The sequence below is a fragment of the Crocuta crocuta genome, unplaced genomic scaffold (genome assembly GCF_008692635.1).
Source record: "Crocuta crocuta isolate KB4526 unplaced genomic scaffold, BGI_CrCroc_1.0 scaffold11, whole genome shotgun sequence".
Classification (NCBI taxonomy): domain Eukaryota; kingdom Metazoa; phylum Chordata; class Mammalia; order Carnivora; family Hyaenidae; genus Crocuta; species Crocuta crocuta.
In genome coordinates this window covers 4,266,629-4,287,206 of record NW_027528624.1, presented here as the reverse complement: position 1 = coordinate 4,287,206, position 20,578 = coordinate 4,266,629, and the positions used below count along the sequence as shown (strand labels likewise).

General features: G+C 41.8%; 1 protein-coding gene across 1 annotated transcript in view; it reads right to left on the bottom strand.

Annotated features, from left to right (window-relative positions):
• The window catches only part of TULP4 (TUB like protein 4), a 168,342-nt gene that overhangs the window by 49,151 nt on the left and 98,613 nt on the right, over positions 1-20,578 (bottom strand). Inside the window, exon 3 of the mRNA XM_077755073.1 lies at positions 19,818-19,979. Coding sequence (XP_077611199.1) covers positions 19,818-19,979 — 162 coding nt within the window. The remainder of the gene's footprint in view (positions 1-19,817; positions 19,980-20,578) is intronic.

The following is a 20,578-nucleotide window of genomic DNA, read 5'->3' as shown; positions in this document are numbered from 1 at the left end:
TAATACTTTTCAGTGTACAAATCTTTCACCTCCTTGGTTAAGTTTATTCATTTATTTGTTTTTAAAAAATGTTTTTAAGTTTCTTTTTTTGAGAGAGTGAGCAAGCACAAGTAGGGGAGGGGCAGAGAGGAGAGAGATTCGCAGGCAGGCTCTACCCCATAAGCATAGGGCCTGATGTAGGGCTCAAACTCACAAACTGTGAGATTATGACCTGAGCCAAGATCACGAGTTGGACACTTAACTGACTGCACCACCCAGGTGCCCCCAATTATTCTTTTTGGTACTACTGCACATAGGGATTGTTTTCTTTGTTTCCTTTTCAGACTATTCATTGCTTGTATGTAAAAATGGAACTGATTTTTGTATCTTGATTTTGTATCTTGCAACTTTACTAAATTTGTTTATTCTAACAGTTGTGTGTGTGTGTGTGTGTGTGTGTGATCTTTAGGGTTTTCTACATATAAGATCATTTTAAAAAACTTCCTTTAACATTTATTCATTTTTGAGAGACAGAGAGAGACAGAGTGCAAGTGGGGTTGAGCGAGAGGGAGTCAAAGAATCCTAAGGAGGCTCCTGGCCCTGAGCTGTCTGCACAGAGCCCAATATGGGGCTCGAACTCATGAACTGTGAGATCATGACCAGAGCTGAAGTTGGATGTTTATCCAACTCAGCCACCCAGGTGTCCCTAATATCATATCATTTGTAAACAAAGTTTTACTTTTTCCTTTCCTATTCAAATGCCTTTTATTTCTTTTTCTTGCCTGATTGCTCTAAAATTTCCAGTACTATGTTGGATAGAAATGGAGAAACTGGTCATCCTTGCCTTGTTCCTGATCCTAAAGAGCTAAAACTTTCAGTTTTTCACTGTTAAGTATGATATTAGCTGTGAGATCTTCATATGTGGCCTTTATTATGTTGAAGTAATTTCCTTCTATTCTTAGTTTAGAACTTTTTGTTATGCAAGGGTGTTGAATTTAATCAAATATTTTTTCTGCATCTATGGAGGGGATCATGTGGTTCTTATCCTATATTCTGTTAATGGGGTGTATCACATTAGTTGATTTTCATAATTTATACATCCTTGCCTACCAGGAATAAATCTCACTTGACTACTATATATTATCCTTTTAATTTGCTGCTTAATCAAGTTTACTCGTATTTTGTTGAGAATTTTTGCATCTATATTCATCAAGGATATTGGTCTGTAATTTTCTTATAGTGTCTTTGTCAAGCTTTGGTATTAGGGTAATGCTAGCCTCTTAAAATAAGCTTGGAAGTATTCCCTGCTCTCCAAGTTTTGGGGAAAGAGAGAAAGAATGGTGTTAATTCTTTAAACGTTTGGCAGGATTCACCAATTAAGCCATCTGGTGCTGGCATTTTCTTTGTGAAGTTTTTGATTACTGATTCAATCTTGTTGCTAGTTATAGGTCTGCTCAGATTTTCTATTTCTTTATGATTCAGTCTTGGTAAGTTGTATGTTTCTAGGAATTTATCCATTTCTTTTAGGTTTTCCAGTTTGTTGGCATGGAATTGTTCATAGTAATTTCTAATGATCCTTACTTTGGTGGCATTAGTTGCAAATATCACCTTTTTAATTTTTTTTTTTTTTTAAGATTTTATGTTTCAGTAATGTCTACACTCAACGTGGGGCTCAAACGTACAACCCAGAGATCAAGAGTCACACTCTACTGAATGAGCCAGCCTGGGGCCTCTCCTCTTTCATTTGATTTTTTTGTTTTGTTTGTTTTCATTTAATTTTACCAGAGTCATCTCTTTTTTAACTTAGTCTAAAGTTTTTTCAATTTTATTGATCTTTTCAAAAAAATCCAACTCTTAATTTCATTTTAAAAATTCTTTTTCTGTTTTCCATTTCATTTTATTTTTGCTCTAAGCCTTAGGATTTCCTTCCTTCTGCTAATGTGGACTAAGTTTGTTCTTCTTTTTCTAGTTCCTTGAGTTGTGAGGTTAGATTGTTTGAGAACTTTCTTCTTTTTCTCATTGTCAGTATTTATGTCCCTTTTAGTGCTACTTTTGCTGCATCCGGTAAGTCCTGGCATGTTGTGTTTTCATTTTCACTCGTTTAGAGGTATTTTCTAATTTTCCTTTCAGTTTCTTCATTGCCCCACTTGATTAATCAGGGGTACGTTCTTAAATTTTCCCATATTTGTAAATCTTCCAGTATTAACCTCTACTATTCATTTCTAGTTTCATTCCACTGTGATTGAAAAAGATACCTAATATAATTTCAATTTTCTTAAATTTGTTAAGACTTGTTTTGTGATCCAACACATGATCTATTCTGCAGAAAGTTCCCTGTGTGCTTCAGAAGAATGTATGTTCTGCTTCGGTTGGCTGACATGTTCTAAATACATCTGTTAGGTCCACTTGGTTTATAGCGTTGTTAAAGTCCACTGATTTTCTATGGATTTTTCTGTCTGGATATACTGTCCAGTACTGAAAGTGGAGTAGTGAAGTCTCCTACCATTACAATATATATTGCTATTTATTTTTCCTTTCAGTTCTGTCAGTGTTTGCTTCATCAATGTTCTATGTATTTAGGTTCTCTGATGTTCCATGCATATATAACTATTCTATCTTCCAGGTGAATTGACCCTTTTTCCATTATATAATGTCTTTGTCTTTGTGACAGTTTCTGACAAAGTTTATTTTGTCTGATATAAACACACTCACCGTTGCTCTCTTTTGGTTAACATTTGTATGGAATTATCTTTTTCCTTCTTTTTACTTTCAGCATACATATGACCTTAAATCTAAAGTGAGTCTCCTACAGGCAACATATGGTTGGACTTTGGCTTTTTTAATCCATTCAGCTACTCCATGTCTTATTACTGGAGAGTTTAATCCATTTACATTTAAAGTTATTATTGATAAGAAAGAACTTACTATTGCCATCTTGTTAACTGTTTTATGGCAGTCTTATAGTCCTTCTGTCCTTCTTTTCCTCTCTTGCTCACTCTGCACTGGGCCGGGGGAGAGGCTGTAGTGAGGACTGCCACACTAATTCAAACAGTATGTCAGTTGCCCCTAGCATGCTGTTAGCTCTTTGAGACAGGTGAGACAGAAGCCAGTGCCTCAGCCGCACCCAGAAAAAAATCAGAATGTTGCACGTATAGTTCAGTTCTTTCCTTTTCTTCCTAAGAAGAAGCTGAGAGCTGAGTTTTTTCTCTCAATCTTATTATACTTTGCTGGGAGTAGTGATTATGGCAAGAGGGTATCCTGAATTTTCCTACCAGCTTTGATGTGGCTGATTTCACACTTAGCTTGGGGTGCAGGAGGCTTTCAACTAGTTTCTGGACTTTTCACGGAACTAGTCTGTGTATTATTGATTTGGTGTCTGCTGGGGAAAGGAGGGTCCCTTAATGTTATTCAGACACCTTGCTGATGCTGTTCCTGCCCAACATGTTCTTTAAAAGACCTATCTAATAATCCATTTATATGAATAACTGCCTCCCATCTTTCATTCTTAAATTATACTGTTAAATTTTAATTTCAAGAACAATTATTTATTTAATATATTTTATAACTTATCTGTACTGAGTGTTCTATACAGTGATTCATTGATGATCTGAGTCCAAAGAGCAACTTAATTTTTAAACATCCTAGTTACCACTGTCAGTCAACCAAAATAGCATCGACAAAGAAAGTATAAACACGGTAGCTGCACCTTTTTTTGCTAAAGAAAGCTATTTTCTCCTATAGAGAGCTCAACAGAACATCTAGAATAACAAAAAGGAAAAATCTAAAAAACTAAACAAGGGGCGCCTGGGTGGCTCAGTCAGTTGGGCGGCTGACTTTGGCTCAGGTCATGATCTAGAGGTCTGTGGGTTCAGGCCCCGCGTTGGGCTCTGTGTTAACAGCTCAGAGCCTGGAGCCTGTTTTGGATTCTGTGTCTCCCTCTCTGACCCTCCCCTTCTCACGCACACTCTCTCTCTCTCTCAGAAATAAATTTAAAAAATAAATAAATAAATAAAAATAAAAAAACTAAACAGTATCAATAGTTGCATAAAGATAGCCATGAAAGGTGGGAGGCTATATGATTTCCTTTCCTAAGTAGGTTTCCATTATTTTCCTTGTTACTCACATCCTTCCCACCTATTCTGGCAAAAAGCATTCTTATATATGGTCAGTTTAGAGCTTAAAATGGGCTTCCCTTTTGCAGTATACACTAATAAAAAGTCATGAGAAAAACTGACAGGGAGGCAAGAAAAAAAATCACTCTTTCCAATGGTTTAGATTAAATCTAATTTCAAAGATGTTCCCACAAACTGCTAGGTAAGAGATCAACTCCATAGGTCCTTTAACCGACTTACACTTCACTCACGATTGAGGGTCTGCAGCACAGGAATGGATTGCTGTGATGTTATTCTAGTGAGTTAGTGGATATTAAAAAATAAAGATAGATTATTTGAGTACAAGAGCTTGCATGAGAGAGATCTCCATGTTTCTTTCTTGTTGTGTTGAACACAATGACTCTCAAATCTTTCCAGTGTAAAACCAACATAGCACCTATCATTATTACCTTAAAAGTCCAGATAGAGGACCAGGTGCGGTCAGTGGCATCACTCCAAACACCGGCACTTAATGGGCCAGCAAAGGAAAATGTTTTCTCATAGTGAATAAAAGTCTTTGCAAGTAATATATTGTGATTCTTTTTCATTTGGTTTTGTGGAGTTTGACTTTTATTCTATCACGGAGTTGGCATCATCTATGAGGTAGTCATTAGTTGTACGTCAAATATTAGCCATTTACATTTATACAACTGCAGAGGCAACATCACATTTTTAGCTGAAAAAGCAGATTTACATTACGTTTTAACGTTTCCTTTATAAATCTTTTCCTATCTTATAGTGTAAGACAAAGTAAAACTTCAGAATGAATGCTCATCTCCTCTGATTCAACAGATGTCATCCTTTAAAGCCATGGGCTAATCCAAGTACCAGACAAGGTTATTCACTGCAATCTGATAAGAGCCTTCTTTGAATTAAAGAGGCAGTGAGAGCGTGGCTCTGTGGCTGGGGCAGGAAATGCCACATTCTGAAGAGGTTTATAATGAAGAACTCCTGTTATTAGGGATTTAAGTAGAGCAAATTAAAAAAAAAAGAATTAAAGGGATAAAAAAAAGCAAATGTGGCAAAATATACGTGGATTCTCTATTTTTGGTATGATACCGATTTTTTTTTTTTATGATCGAAGTTTAAAAACTACCTAATTAAAACACCCTACAGAATTATTTATCACTTAGAATACCAGGGAATTTGCAAATCTTCTTGAATTCCATATTGGTACTTCAATCATAACCTTATACCTTAAAAAGTAAATGAATAATTACTGTTTTCAACTGACTGTGTTAAAGTTTTAAGTGTACATTATTATCTATGCTAGTCTCCTTTTTCTCAATTACTGTCTGTGAAAAGATGTCGTACAGTAACAATATAAAATTTTTAGTTTTTAAATTCTTTGAACTACATCAATTAGGGGTGTCTGGGTGGCTCAGTTGGTTAAGCAGCCGACTTCGGCTCAGGTCATGATCTCAAGGTCTGTGGGTTCAGGCCCCGCACTGGCCTCTGTGCTGACAGCTCAGAGCCTGGAGCTTGCTTTGGATTCTATGTCTCCCTATCTCTGCCCCTCCCCTGCTTGTAATCTGTCTCTGTCTCTCTCTCTCTCTCAAAAATAAACATTTAAAAAAAAAAGGCCTGCACTGACCTTTAATGGCCTGGCTACACTACCTACTCCAGTCCTGACTGCACTCCACTCCAAATGTAAAATAAACGTCGTATTTTTTGCAAAGTGTGTACATAAAAACAAAAGGTATGATGGGTACTTTCAGTGATTTTTCTCGTTGCTGTCCCCCTCATGGCACAAGCAGGGTATAAAGGTGGTATACAAACGCTGCTGGACTTGGGATCACCAATCACATCAGCAGATGCCACACATCAGATCACAAGGGACTAAATTTTGTGATAAGCCTGCTTTCAGCTGCTGAGTAAAGGCTGGGGGACCTGCCCTTTGTATCCAAAAGCAAAAAGAATATACCTTCCCTCTTCCTAGGTCAAAAAACACAAAAACAACAAAACGCTAACACACCAGAACAGAAGGTAGAGGAGATGATGTCGCCCCACTTATATTTGCGGGTGCTAATACCTGCAAAATGGAAAATCTTACCTTGGGATGTTCAAGATGTACTGACCCAGAGTTTTTCTACTTTATTTGAAATCATAGTCTAAAGTGCCTAAGAAAGTATTAAGTCTATTTAATTATTTAAGACCTCCTTCTTTTGGGGAGCCTGGGTGGCGCAGTTGGTTAGATGTCCAACTTCGGCTCAGGTCATGATCTCACAGTCCCTGAGTTCAAGACTCATATCGGGCTCTGAGCCTGGAGCCTGCTTCAGATTCTGTGTTTCCCTCTTTCTGTGTCACTTCCCTGCTCATGGTCTCTCTCTCAAAAATAAATAAAACGTTAAAAAAAAAGAGACCTCCTTCTATTAAAAAGAGTTTTAGTGTTTATAAGCAAATATTACCTTTGGTCATGGAAAACTAAGTCTAGACATTTAGCAAAAAGATGTATTAGGTGAAGAATTCTCATTTCATACCAAACAACTGCCTTCTGAAAAGGGCAATTTCTACCAAACAGTCTTTTAAATAGAGAAGACTCCTTCATGCAGATATTAAAATATAATCATGATTACAAAAATTCAGTTCACCTACATTTTAAAATCTACTATATAAAGTGAAGTATCCCTGTGTTTCATTAACACTATGAATATCTGGAGCAAATACTTGAAAAATTCCAACTATGTGACAAATATATTTTTCCTAACAAAACACTCGAAAGGAAAAACCATTGGTTATTCACTATAATTGAAGGTCAAGTATATGTATCCATTGAAATCATAGTTTTCACTTGTAAGATTGTGCCCATGCAGAGCTTCCTTGACTTACAAGGGAGGGGAGTACATTCATATACATCCATCATAAGTTGAAAATATCCTAAGTCGAAAATGCGCATAATACAACTCACCTATCGGACATCACATCTTAGCCTATGATGTTCTACCTCAAATGTGCTTAGAACACTTACACTACCTTACAGTTGAGCAAAATCATCTAACACAAAGCTTATTTTACAATAGAGTATTGAATCTCTGTACTTGATGCAATGCTGTACTGAAAGGGAAAACCAGAATGGCCATATGAGTGCAGAAGGGCAGCCAGTGTATGGGTCGCTCACCCTATGACTGAATGGCTGGCTGACTGGGAGCCACAGCTCCTGCCCAGCAGCAAGAGTGTCACACAGCCTGGGAAAGATTAAAATTTTAAATTCAAAATTTGAAATATGGTTTCTACCGAATGCATATCGCCTTTGCAATATTATAAAGTCAAAGTCAGAGAAAGATAGATATATGATTTTGCTCATATGTGGAATTTAAGAAACACAACAGATGAACACGGGAAGGAAAGGAAAAATTAGATAAAAACAGAGAGGGAGGCAAACCGTATGAGACTCTTAAATACAGAGAACAAAGGGAGGGTTGCTGGAGGGGAGGTGGGAAGGGGTTGGGCTAAATGGGTAATAGGTATTAAGGAGGCACTTGTTGGGATGAGCCCTGGGTGTCATATGTAGATGAATCACTGGGTTCTACTCCTGAAACTAAGACTACACTTATTGTTAACTAACTTGAATTAAAAACAAACCAACAAAAAAAAAACACCCCAGATGTAACACATACAAACTATGTTAATGACAGAAGCTGTGAATAAAGATTTTTAAACAAACAAACCAAGTCAAAGTATCGTTAAGTCAAACTATTGTAAGTTGGGGACCATGTGCATGTACTCTGGAGAAGAAACTGTGGTGGTTTTTTTTTTTTCCTTTTTTTTTAGAATTTATTTGAGAGTGAGCAAGTGAGCATGAGCGGGGTAGGGGGAGAGACGAGGGTGGGGGTGGGGAGAAACAGAATCTCAAGCAGGCTCCATGCTCAGCACAGAGCCTGATGTGGGGCTTGATTACATGACCATGAAATCCTGACCCGAGCCAATATCAAGAGTCAGAAGCTTAATTTACTGAGCCATCCAGGTGCCCTGAAAATACGTCTTTAAAGCTCTAGTTCTCTCCCCATTTTTGTATGGGATTGTGCTCTTGATATATCGTCTAAGTTCATGATCATCACACAATACCCTCTGCCATATAATTTAATCATGGTTTGTTATCTTTCATTGTCTGGATAAACTCTATGAAGTTAGTTAATTATAAGTACTTTCAAAATTGGTGAACAACAAGCATTTGCCTTTATGATTTTTTAAAAAACACTGACTTGTGTCCTCATTAAAGGAAATGAGGCTTAAAAGTTTCCTGCTTGGGGCTATAAACTTCCTAAACACATTTCTAGGATGTTCATCATGAATATATGTAACAGACACATTGGATAAAGAGAAGAATTTCAGAATTATGACAAAAAAAGTCTGTTGGCTCAGGTTAAACAAACACTGTCGTTAGTGTGGAGTAAAGAAAGAGACGGAGGGAGGTAAAGAGGGGCCAGATATGACACAGGAGGAAAAGATGAAAAGAAGTCTTAGGGCAGGTGATCTGTGAAGATGTCCTCGATTCTATCCTGCTGACCTCAGGCAGCACTGTAGGGGCACCAAGCCCGGAAACGGGAACAAGTCATCTTGCAAAGGCTTTCATCCAAGGAGATCATGTGTAGTTTGCTGGCAGGGTATCCTCATATCTAATAATTCTCACCAAGCTGGATTTTCTATACCATGGGTTAGGATTAAACTGACGATTCACATTCAGAAACTGCTTTGGATTTGAGTCGGAAGAAGAATTCAGATATTAGAGTCCCCATTCAAACTGTTTTCCTAAGGAGGGATAACCAAATAGCCTGAAAAATGAGAAAATAAAAAATACCTGTATCTAATCAGCCAAAACTAATGAACTCTCCACACCAATATTGGCAGATGCAAAACCCCCTGCTTAAAACAGTATTTTCTATAAAATAATGAATGACAACTGAATGCTGGGTGCTCCTGGGGCAGGGTGCGCAGGACAAACTGGGAATTTCTCTCGTGTGCGTGGTAACTGGGGATTCCCCAACTGGGGAGGGAGCATGGCAATCCCCTGGGTGAGGCCATGGACTTCACTGTCTCCAGGCACAGAGAGGAGGCAGGCAGGCATTTCCAGACAAAGCTTTCTTCACTCACTCCCTACTTGCCTATGCTACCGCCCTGAGGCTGCCTGGCTACAGGGAAGAATGAGGCGTGGTCTCCGGTCTCCGCCCTCACATCTGGTAAGGAAGAAAAAACCCGGGGCGCCTGGGTGGCTTAGTTGGTTAAGCGTCCGACTTTCTTTCGCTTTGGTCATGATCTTACGGCTCGTGAGTTCGAGCCCCGCGTCGGGCTCTGTGCTGACTGCCAGCTCAGAGCCTGGAGCCTGTTTCAGTCTGTGACTCCCTCTCTCTCTGACTCTCCCCTGCTCACACTGTCTCTCTCTCTCTCTCGTAGAAATAAATAAAAATATTAAAAAAAAAATTAAAAAAAAAAAAAAAAAAGGAAGAAAACACCCAACCAATAGTTACAACATAATGTGGAAAATGTTACAACATGTGTTCTTGGCACACAGGAGGTGCTCCTAGAGCACCTGGCTAGCGAGCAGGGCTGACTCTAACTTTGCCCGGGTGGGGGCAGAGGAAAGGGCAGACTGCGCAATCTTCAAGGACAGGTGGAATTCCCTGGACAGGTAGGGGCAAGGGCAGAAGGAACAGCATGTGCAAAGGCAAGAAAGCAATATGGATTCAGGAAACCAAAGTAGCCCACTGAGGCTAGTGTGCAGAGGAATGGCGGCCACAGAGAAGGCTACTGAGCTATGAGAGGTCACATGATGGCCTGGATGCCTTCCCAAATTGACAGTAATGTGGGTGAAACTCAACAGAGAACTGGAGAGACAAGGTCAGCAGACAGAGGAGCCAACATCTAGAAACTGGGCAGCTGATGGACACATGGTTAAGTGACCAAACAGCCCAGAGGCAGTTGAAGCCGAAGCCCACAGCAAGGAAGGAGACCAGGAGTAAGCTGATTTGTGCTGCAGAAGCCAGAGACCCTTCTCAAAGTGGAGGTGAGGGTGGAGAAGGACAGAGGGACTGGGTGGAAGTCCTGAAAAAGAACAAAGTTCCACATGTCTTCTCCCATCCACACAAACAGCAGCAGGTGCACATCTGTCTGATCCTCTGGAAAGGCCAAATGGAAGCTTGGGGTGGGGGACCGGACACAAACACAGCTCAGGGGCCTATGGTAAAAACCTAGCAACTCGATCTGAGAAACGAACCCACCTCAGTCACTAGGTAAGGCACGTGCAGAAGGAGAGGGCCAGGCATCACCCCGCAGAGAAGCCCATCAGTTAACAGCACCAGCACCCCTCACCCCGGTGTCCAGGTCACTGGCTAGTCTCCACCCCTTAAATATGAGGAGATGACCAATGACCACCAGACATGTGAGAAAAGCATCTAATATGAAAAAGAAGCCTAAATAAAGACAGAAAGAACCTGAAGGAAAAAGACAGAGAAGAATACAGAGGGACACTTCAAAACCTTCAATTAATATCTTCATCTTTCATCCTCTGTGAAATATGAATATGATGCTATTTTTTAATTTACTTTTAATGTTTTAGTTTATTTTTGAGAGAGAGACAGAGTGTGAGCAGGGGAGCGGAAGGGAGAGGGGGACACACAGAATCCGAAGCAGGCTCCAGGCTCTGTGCTGTCAGCACAGCCTGATGCAGGGCCGAACCCATGAAATGTGAGGTAATGACCTGAGCTGAAGTCGGATACTTAACTGATGGAGTCACCCAGGCGCCCCAATGCTATGTTTTTTTAAAAAACGATCAGAAAACAAAAAAGAGCTCTTAAAAATTAAAAATAGCATTAACTTTTTTATTTTAATGTTTTATTTATTTCTAGGAGAGAGAGAGAGAGACAGCGTGAGCAGGGGAGGGTCAGAGAGAAAGGGAGTCACAGACTGAAACAGGCTCCAGGCTCTGAGCTGGCAGTCAGCACAGAGCCTGATGCGGGGCTCGAACCCATGAACCGCGAGATCATGACCTAAGTGAAAGTCGGATGCTTAACCGACTAAGCCACCCAGGCGCCCCAGCATTAACTTTTTAAAAGTCAAAGAAAACTTGGAGGATACTGCCCACAAAATGGGATAAGCAGGCAAAGAAAAGAAACTGGGAGAGAAAGGATATTAAAATGAGATCATCAATTTAGAAGGACAGAAAGAGAAAAGACAAAAGAGCTGAAGGAACGAGTTGCAAAGGGACTGCTACGTCCCAGCTAAATAAGGGGGGAGACTTATAAAGCAACTGTCTTAAAATTTCCCAGAAGACATGTTCCACCAAAACAGGGTTCTACCAAACCACAAAATACAAGTGCGTGATCCCGAAAATAGGGGCTCCCGTGCCAGGGGGAGGCGAGGGAACCAACACCCTTGGGTACCTGCCAGCTGTGATGCTGGCACAGAGGGCCAAGGGCCATGGGAGAAACAGCGCCAGAAAACCACCTCCTAAGTGGTGGAACACATTCCGAGGAGGTTTCTACTATTTTGGAGAGTGTAGGGATTAATCTGTGGTTGGTACCCAGAAAACTAAGCAGTAAGTAAGGCAACTTTACTGACTGTGGGCAAAGGCCAGGGTGCACGAGGCAGCCACTCAACCGTGGCTGTGTGTGCCAGCTGTCTGTGGATCGTGTGTTCACCACAGAACACTGGCCACCAACTGTGGAGACGGGAGCACGCCGGAAACGTATGGAAAGGAGCGTTCCAAGACAGCCAGTTTCTCGTTTTCCAGGTAGGAAGTTCACAGGGAACACCTGAGGATGAAAAGTCAAGACTGGACAGAACTAGCCTTTAATTCAGAAATATGGAGAGAAACACAAAGGGTTAAAATTAGAGTGCTTGCCACAGAGAGTGGGAATCAGGGAGCAGCAGTCAGGAGTGGGAATCAGAGTAGGAAGTGGGAATCGGAGTGAGAGTCAGAAAGTGGGAACTGGAGTGGGAATCGGGGAGGAGGGATAGCACAGGGAACTAAAAGGTGCCTGTGCTTTGTTTTTAAAAGTTTTCATTATAAGCCTACTAGTACTATTTGACTTTTAAAAACTACAGCTCTTTGGGGCGCCTGGGCGGCTCAGTCAGTTGAGCATCCGACTACTGATTTCTGCTCAGGTCATGATCCCAGGGTTGTGGGCCCAAGCCCCCCATCAGGCTCTGTGCTGACTGCAAGGAGCTTGCTTGGGATTCTCTCTCTCCTTCTGCCCTTCCCCTGCTTGTGCTCTTAAAAAAAAAATAAATAAAAACTACAGCTCTTTAATTTGACAAAAGCTAGTAAACATAAATAGAAAGTTAGAAAGGGACCAGATTGTATAGAGAGGAACCAGACTCGTATGTTTGTCTTACAGATTTGTCCTCAAAAACAAAATATAAGACACAATCCCAATTTCGTATTTAACACAGAAGCAGAGCTGTCCTGGCTTCTGGTCTGGGCGGTCCTGCCCCTTCCTCCGAGAAGCCCCCTTCCATCCCCTGCCCCAGGGAAGCCGCTCCACAGTGTGCAGGCACCGCTGCAGGCAAAAGGAGATCTTTAAATAACTTCAACAACCGGGAACCTGGGTGGCTAAGTTACTTAAGGGTCTGGCTTTGACTCAGGTCACGATCTCACGGTTCGTGGGTTCAAGTCCTGCATTGGGCTCTGTGCTGACAGCTTGGAGCCTGGAGCCTGCTTCAGATCCTGTGTCTCCCTCTCTCTGTGCACCTCGCCCGCTCGCACTCTGTCTCAAAAATAAATAAACATTAAAAATAAACAAATAAATATCTTCAACAACTTGAGAAGCCACTCCTTCCCTCACTGCACAGGAACCAGGAGGGAGGCCGCCCAGTGCGGCAGAAGCAGCCGCTGATGAACAAAGGACCCAGCCAGGGAACAAAGCTGGAGAGGAGGAGCAATGGGAAGGATCTGCAAGTCACCAGATCAAGCAGCCCTGTTACAGAACGCAGGGTGTGTGAGAGCTTAAACACTTGCACTTGGGCTGGTGTGACCATTACCATCTTGAGCATGTAAATACAAATAAATCATCCCTGATAGGGAAATATTTAAGAAGCAGAATCACCAGGCCATGGGGACTAAGTGGAAGGTGAAGACAAGGAAGAGGGGCAAGTCAAGTGCGAGTGGCCAGCAACGGGGGAGGGGCAGGGAGGAAGGCTGCCGAGCTCCGCAGGGCCCACACGGGCTGAGCGGGGTCCAGGCAGCCAGTGCTCAGCGGGAGGGACAGGGGGAAGGGATGGCGCACCGAGAAGGCAGCTTGGGGAGCCTGCGTGCTCAGGTCGGAGCTGACAGGCCGTGGTAGTGGGAGAAATCAGCCCAACGAGGAGAGAAAGGGGGAAGGGCCCCAAGTTGGAGCTCTAGACAAGGGAACAGGTGAGAACGAGGAACGAGGCAGGAGGGCCTCCCGGAGCAGGGCGTCAGGGGCAGCACTGGAAGAGAACGACGACGCTGGGGCAGGGACCGGATGTAACAACTGCGGCCCTGCTGCCGCCGGGGGGAGAGCATGTCTGCAAAGCAGGAGGCCTGGATGTGCGGACTGGGGTCACAGACGCCTCTGCCTCAGTCAGAGTTGGAGGGGACGGTGCGGGTCGGGGTGGGCAAAGCGAAGCCCCCGGCTGCTTGGAGTATGGGCTTCACATGAGGCAAGAACTCCGTGGCTCTGGGGGCCTGGGGAGAGCCACATCTCTGTCAGAGTAGAAAGCAGGAGGAGCTGGAAAGAAAGGCCAACAGGCGAGGACGGAGATGCCTGGAAAGGACTGCTGGGTCAGAGAGGAAGCTGCAAGGCCCGGAGGAACCACATGGCATCGGCATGCATCCTTGCGCAGAGGCCGTGCTAACCTGCTCTGGATCATTCCGACTTTAGTACGTGTGCTGCTGAAGCGGCCACTAGATAAGCCACAAGGCATCTGATCTGAGGACTGTACTGTGCGTGACCATGGTACTGCTAACTTCCCTAATGTGTACACATTCTCCATGCCTGGGCTCCCCCTAAAGTAAATCTAAATGGTTCACGCACTCAAACTACAGGAGCTGCGGTAGAGAAGGGGGACCCGGGAAGAGAAAGACGAACCACCAGTCTAAGAAGTAGTTCTTGGCAGACCTCCTTGTGCCCATGGCAGAGGGGTTCTTGGGAGGTTTCTTCTTATGAGGTGCTCTCCCAAGAAGGGTGGGAACTAGGGCTTTCTTCCTGTCCTGGTTTAGATATGCCCTTTCACTCAGAGCAGTAACCACAAAACTCTTCCCCATCTAACCTAAATTCCTGAGATGAGAGTCTGAGGCTTTTTCCTTCCGTCCCATCTTCCATGGACACAGATCCACTGGATGTTCTCTGTTCTCGGAGGGCCTAGTTCACGCCCACACACGCTGGGTCACGGGCTGGCATCTCCACCTCTCCTGATGGAACTGTACCTCCAGTTCTCAACAACTTTCTCTGGTTCAAAGGCTCTCAAAGTGAACTCACATTCACCTAAGACTCAAAGAATGCAGGATGGGTATGTGTGAGTGTACACGTTTCAAAGCAGTTTCCTCTATCAAGAGGTACGGTACCCCTGCACCCCAGACAATGCACAGGGAACGCCACACTCTTTTCCTGCACACTGTGGGGCTTGGTATTCCTAGTGATGGCAGAGGAGTCACTGCGGCATTATTCTTGACCAACGTGAGACCCACAGATATTTTTTCCCCATGTTTATATTTATTCTCTGATATTGTCTATTTACATCATTTGTTTTTTTCTCTCAAGCCCTACAAATACAGTCTTATTTATAAATACATCTCAAGTTTGTCAAGCTGAATTTATATGTGTCTTTTCTGTGAATTTTCTATTCTTTAAATATATTTTTTGAAGACTCATATTTCTTATGAGGCTATTAGAAACTGAATGTTTGTATGTTACTCAAAATTGATATGCTGAAGGCTTAATCCCTAATGTGACAGTATCTGGAGACAAAGCCAGATAATTAAGGTTAAATGAGGTCCTAGGGATAGGGCCCCAAACCAGGTGGACTGGTGTCCTTATACAAAGAGAAAGAGATATCAGGGATGAGCACACATAGGAAAGGTCATATGAGGTCACAGGAAGAGGGTGGCCACCTGCAAGCCAAGGAGGCTTCATGAGAAACCAAACCTACCGGTACCTGATCTTCAACTTCCATCCTCCTGAACTGTGTTGAAACTGTGCTTAAGCCCTCCAGCAAGCAGAACTGTTGCAGCAGCCTGAAGAGACTAAGCCAGTCTTCATCTAGTATATAAACTCCAGGTAGGATCATATTCCCTGCTTGCAATTTAATGGAAGACAAATTTTAGCCTAAAATTTAACATCACTTGGGAAAAAATTCGCTGTAAGTATGGATGAAATGAAGAACATGCTATTAAAAAATAGTCTTGTTTTACAAAGTCCCATCAGACTCAGCACCTCCCACAGTGGGATGACATGATATTATGCACTTCTCAATGTGGCTCAGTGTGAAAGATAGGGAATCACCTATTAACTATTCTCACCAAAACTGCTTAATCCAAATCTGATCTTAACCTAACTTCCAGCTGATAGATAATACAGAAACTACTAGAAATTAAATGATACTATGGGTAAACAATTTTACAAGTCCAGACTTGGAATATTCTACAAGGTAACCACACTAAACTTGCTAGAAAGGCAATGCCATTGAAAAAAGAAAAAAAGAAGAAACTTTTCTAGACTCAAGACATAATAAACAATTGCTGTACACAACTTAGATCTTGGTTCTATAAATGTAAACATAAATAACAAAAAAAGGGGAAAAAAGCCTACAAAACTCATTTTTGTAACAATTAGAGAGCTATGAAGATACCCGGATACCAGCTAGGATCACTGCTAATTTCTTGAGGCTGATAATGTAGAATAATTAGATATGAACTTATTCTTGAAATATTTTTACCTGTAGAATGAACTTATTCTTGAAATATTTTGGGGTGGTGTGGCATAATGTCTATAACTTACATTCCAAAAAGTACTACAAAAAATGTGTGCATGTATGAAGAGAAAGAGAGGAGGAATGGGAGGCAGGCAGAGGAGAAGACCATGCACAAATATGGCAAAATAATTAGTTTCTGAATTAAGGCAGGTATATTCTTTCAATTTTCTGTAATGTTTGAATAAACGAACAGAAAGTTAGGAAAGATTATCTCAAAAGTCACCTCTAAACTGTCTAGACCAGATGTAAAGGGGAAGAGTTCATGAATGGAATCCTATGAGCTCCCAACATTCTAGACAAAGTGATACACGTGCACATTTTTCCAGGAAAAGGGTTCCCAATTTCCATCTGATACTTAAAGTAGACTATAAACCCCAAAAGTGTATCTAGATCACTACTCTAGACTGAGAAAAATACACAACAGGGGCACCTGAGTGGTTCAGTGAGTTAAGTGTCCAACTCTTGGTTTCAGCTCAGGTCATCATCTCACAACTCATGAGTTCGAGCCCCATATTGGCCTATGTGCAGACGGCATGGAGCCTGTTTGGGATTCATTCTCTCTCTCTCTCTTCTCCTCCTCCTCCTCCGCCCCCCCTTCTCCCTCTCCATCTGCCCCTCCCCTGCTCATGTTCTCTCTCTCAAAAATAAATATTTAGAAATATATATATATACATATATAAAAAAGAAAATACACGACAAATAGGAAAACAGCTAGACTCTTATCAAACTTACTTGTAAAATAGTACTGCTTATATTTTAAAAAGTTAGGAAGCAACCTAAATTCCTGTATGGTTAGAACTATCTCAAGGTGTGAGAAGGCGGCTTCATCCTGGACGGTGTTTTACTCTACATGAAGTGCAGGAGGCTCTCTGGGAGAAGGAAGAGACACGGAGATGGATGAGGCACAGCTTTAAACACCAACTCCCAATGTAAGAGCTCAGAGCCTTACATTACGGATGGTCTTCTTTCATTAATAATTTTCAAACCAAGCAAGAGATAAGAAAGAGTGAGAGACGTGGAGGAAGGAATTTTGTTTTTCCATGTCTCAGTTCAAACAAGACTGATGGAGTAACACCCCATAAATCTCTTCTCTACTTTCAATTCTTACAAGGACCCTCACTGCCTCAGTGGTCTGCAACCTTTCTAAGCGGCAGCAAGTGCAGCACTTTCCTGAGTGAAATCCTACCCATTAGCCGAAATATAGAACCAGTAAAAGCAGTCCTTTAGAGAGAGCTTGTGGACCAGGAGACCAATCATGGGCCAAAGCCACTCTCTGGTCCTGCAGACAGGTCTACAGAGCCAAGTCCAAGTGCCTCAGCCTGGCCTCAAAGCTGCAGCCCATGGGGCGCCTGGGTGGCTCAGTTGGTTAAGTGTCCGACTTCAGCTCAGGTCTTGATCTTGTGGTTCATGAGTTCAAGCCCCGCATTGGGCTCTGCTGCTGACAGCTCAGAGCCTCAAGCCTGCTTAGGATTCTATGTCTCCCTCTCTCTTTGCACCTCCCCCCTCATGTTCTCTCTCTCTCTCTCAAAAATAAACATTAAAAAAAAATTTAAAAACAGAAGCTGCAGCCCATCTGTACTCCGTCACGCCCACGACACCAGGCTGCCGGCTACACAGGTAACTTTGCCAGGACGCATCGCAGGATGTCTGTGGGTCTGCCTCCTCATCTGGCCTCCACCAGCTCAAAGGCAGGTGCCAAGTCTTACCCACCGTGTCCCCAGCATGTCCGGGTCCTGTGACTGTCACACTCCGGCATGCTGTCTGTTAGGGATACTGGCAGGCATAGCTCATCAGAGGACTGTGACATGAGCCTCCCAGGTTCCAGCCCTCTAGGCAAGGGAAGAATGCAAAGCTAAGGCTTCCACTTACATATTTTTAAGTGCTTTCTTAAAGCACATCTATTGCCCCATTTGATCATTACAAAAGCCCTGGGAAACAGGCTGAAAATAACTCACACCCCCACCCCCTTAACAGAGGAGGAGAGGTACAGGGACAGGGTCTGTGCCAAGCCGCTGAACGGGCTGCAGCAGGCTTCTCCCGCAGACTGTAGGGGCGGCAAAACCTACAAAACCACAAGGGCACGATAAATCTAAGTGCTTCAGACAGACACACGCATATGCCACTGGGTAATTAGAAGCCTCCGGGAGAGGACCGTGGAAGAAGTGTGGAGTTGAAACGATTTCTTTGTAGCTCCCATAATAGTCATTTTGAGAAGAACAAGAAAAAATATTAACCAATTTTACTTGGGAAAAAATGGAAGCAAGAAATGTTTAGTGATTAACAAAGAGCAATTCAGTTAAAAAAACAAAGAATGAAAAGAAGACTCAAAAATGAACGTTATAATTCCTTATTATACTAATGCCTGCTTGTATCAATATTAAACTAAAATCCCTATGAAATGTCCTGACATTTTATGGAGTTTGCTGTACTTAGAAAACATAAGCTTTGTATTTAAAAGGTTTTCCCGAGTCGTCAACCTTTTCACTTAGAAAATGAATTCTCAGAGGTTTCTCAGAGGTGCCTCCGTGGCTCAGTCAGTTAAGTGTCTGTTCTTGATTTTGGCTTGGGTCAGGATCTCACACTGGGCTCTGTGCTGACAGTGTGGAGTCTGCTTGGGATAGTCTCTCTCTCTCTCTCTCTCTGCCCCTTTCCCACTAGTGTGAGTGCACATGCTCTCACTCTCAAAATAAATGTTAAAAAATGAATTACCAACATACAATTTTATTAGGTTATTCTATATTACTTTTTCATGAAAGTAAATCAGATACATTAAAAAAATTTTTTTAATGTGTTTTAGAAAATGACCCCAGAGCTCATCACTATAAAACAACAAACTTCCTGTGGCATTTTGTTTCCTTCCAGGTCTTTCAGCTATGTGGATGGGTTTCTTTTGGCTGTTTTATGACGTGATAATCATACCACATACACCATTTCATAGCCTGATTTTTTTCCCTCAACATTATATCATAAGAACTCTTCCAGATTATTACACTGTCTTCATAACCACAATCTATAATTTCCCGAACTTAAGTTTAAGTGGGGATACCACAGTTTACTTAATCAGTCTATTTTTAGACAAGCTGCCAAATTTTTACTATCACAAATAATGTTTTAATGACTGTAACTTTTATTTTCTTCCTTTTGTTTTTAGATAAATTCCTAAAGTATATTATCAGGTCAAAGTGGACAATAAGTTTTAAAGACTTCTGACATATTCTGCCAAACTGCTTCCCCAAAGGTTTAAGAGACATTATTACGAGCAATGAATAAGAATACTTGGACTGAACTCTTATCATTAACCAGGAAATCATCTGTATCATTTGATTATTTTTTGCTAATAAGTAAAACTATTTCCTATGTTATTTTGCATTTTTCTCCTGAAAATGTATACTTTTCCACCATATGATTATTGACTAGTTGAGCTTCTTTTGTGAATCATTATGTCTATTATCTATTTACCAACTGGCTATGTAAGTAGATTTAAAAGTATATCCGTATGAATATTTTCCATAATCAAAATGTTAACTCAGTGTTTACCATACTGATGGGAAATATTTTTTTCTCCCATGTATGGTTCACTTAAAGTTTTAATTTTTACCTGGACATATTCATTGCTATTTATCTTTGTGATTCTTTAAGAGGCTTCTGAGGCAGCTTCCCCTCCCTCACCCCTTCCCTATATGACTGTATGCAATTCATTTCCTCCCCAGCTCACATGGTTTTAACATTCATTACATACCCATAATCAAGAGGCTTTACCTGTTGGTCATCAGGAGTCCATATGCCACATGTGATTTGACTCTCCAAGTTGATCTCAGATGACCAGTGTCTTTGTCCGCTGACAGAACCAACCAGGACAAACCCATCTCGATACGAAATAAGTGCCTGAGTCCCATCATGGCTCCATGTGAAATCACTCACCTTTGAGACACACATAAAAAGGTGTCAATATGTAATATGAAAGGGAAATCACTTTTATCACAGGTTATAGTCATGAACTTAGCCTTTGGCCAAGAGTTAGAAGGTCTTAAAGAGAACAATACATAAAACACATCACATGTATTGTAACACTAACATATAAAATCGTTAGAAAGGCAAGTGTCAGTGCAGAGCATGACATGTTAATTCTTGTTAAGTGTTGTTTGTGGGAGGGATTATCATGCGAATTTTACAGAGAAAACAGACACAGAGGGGATAAGTAACTTCTCATCACACACAAGGTGAATGGCAGGGTCAAGAATGACCCACGGTTTTATGGATCCAGTGTCCTTGCTTTTTGCCATTGTTCTATGGTCTCCCACCTAGGATAACAGATTCGCCATTAGTGTCTCTGGGTCACTTATCAAAATAGCAAATTCCTCAGTTTCGGATTATACACATTTCTCAGTCTTGCTAATAGTATTCTCTTAATCAAAATGAAAAATAACTTAGGGGTGCCTGGGTAGCTCAGTCGGTTGAGCGTCTGACTCTTGATTTTGGCTCAGGTCATGATCCCAGGGTCATGGGATTGAACCCCATAT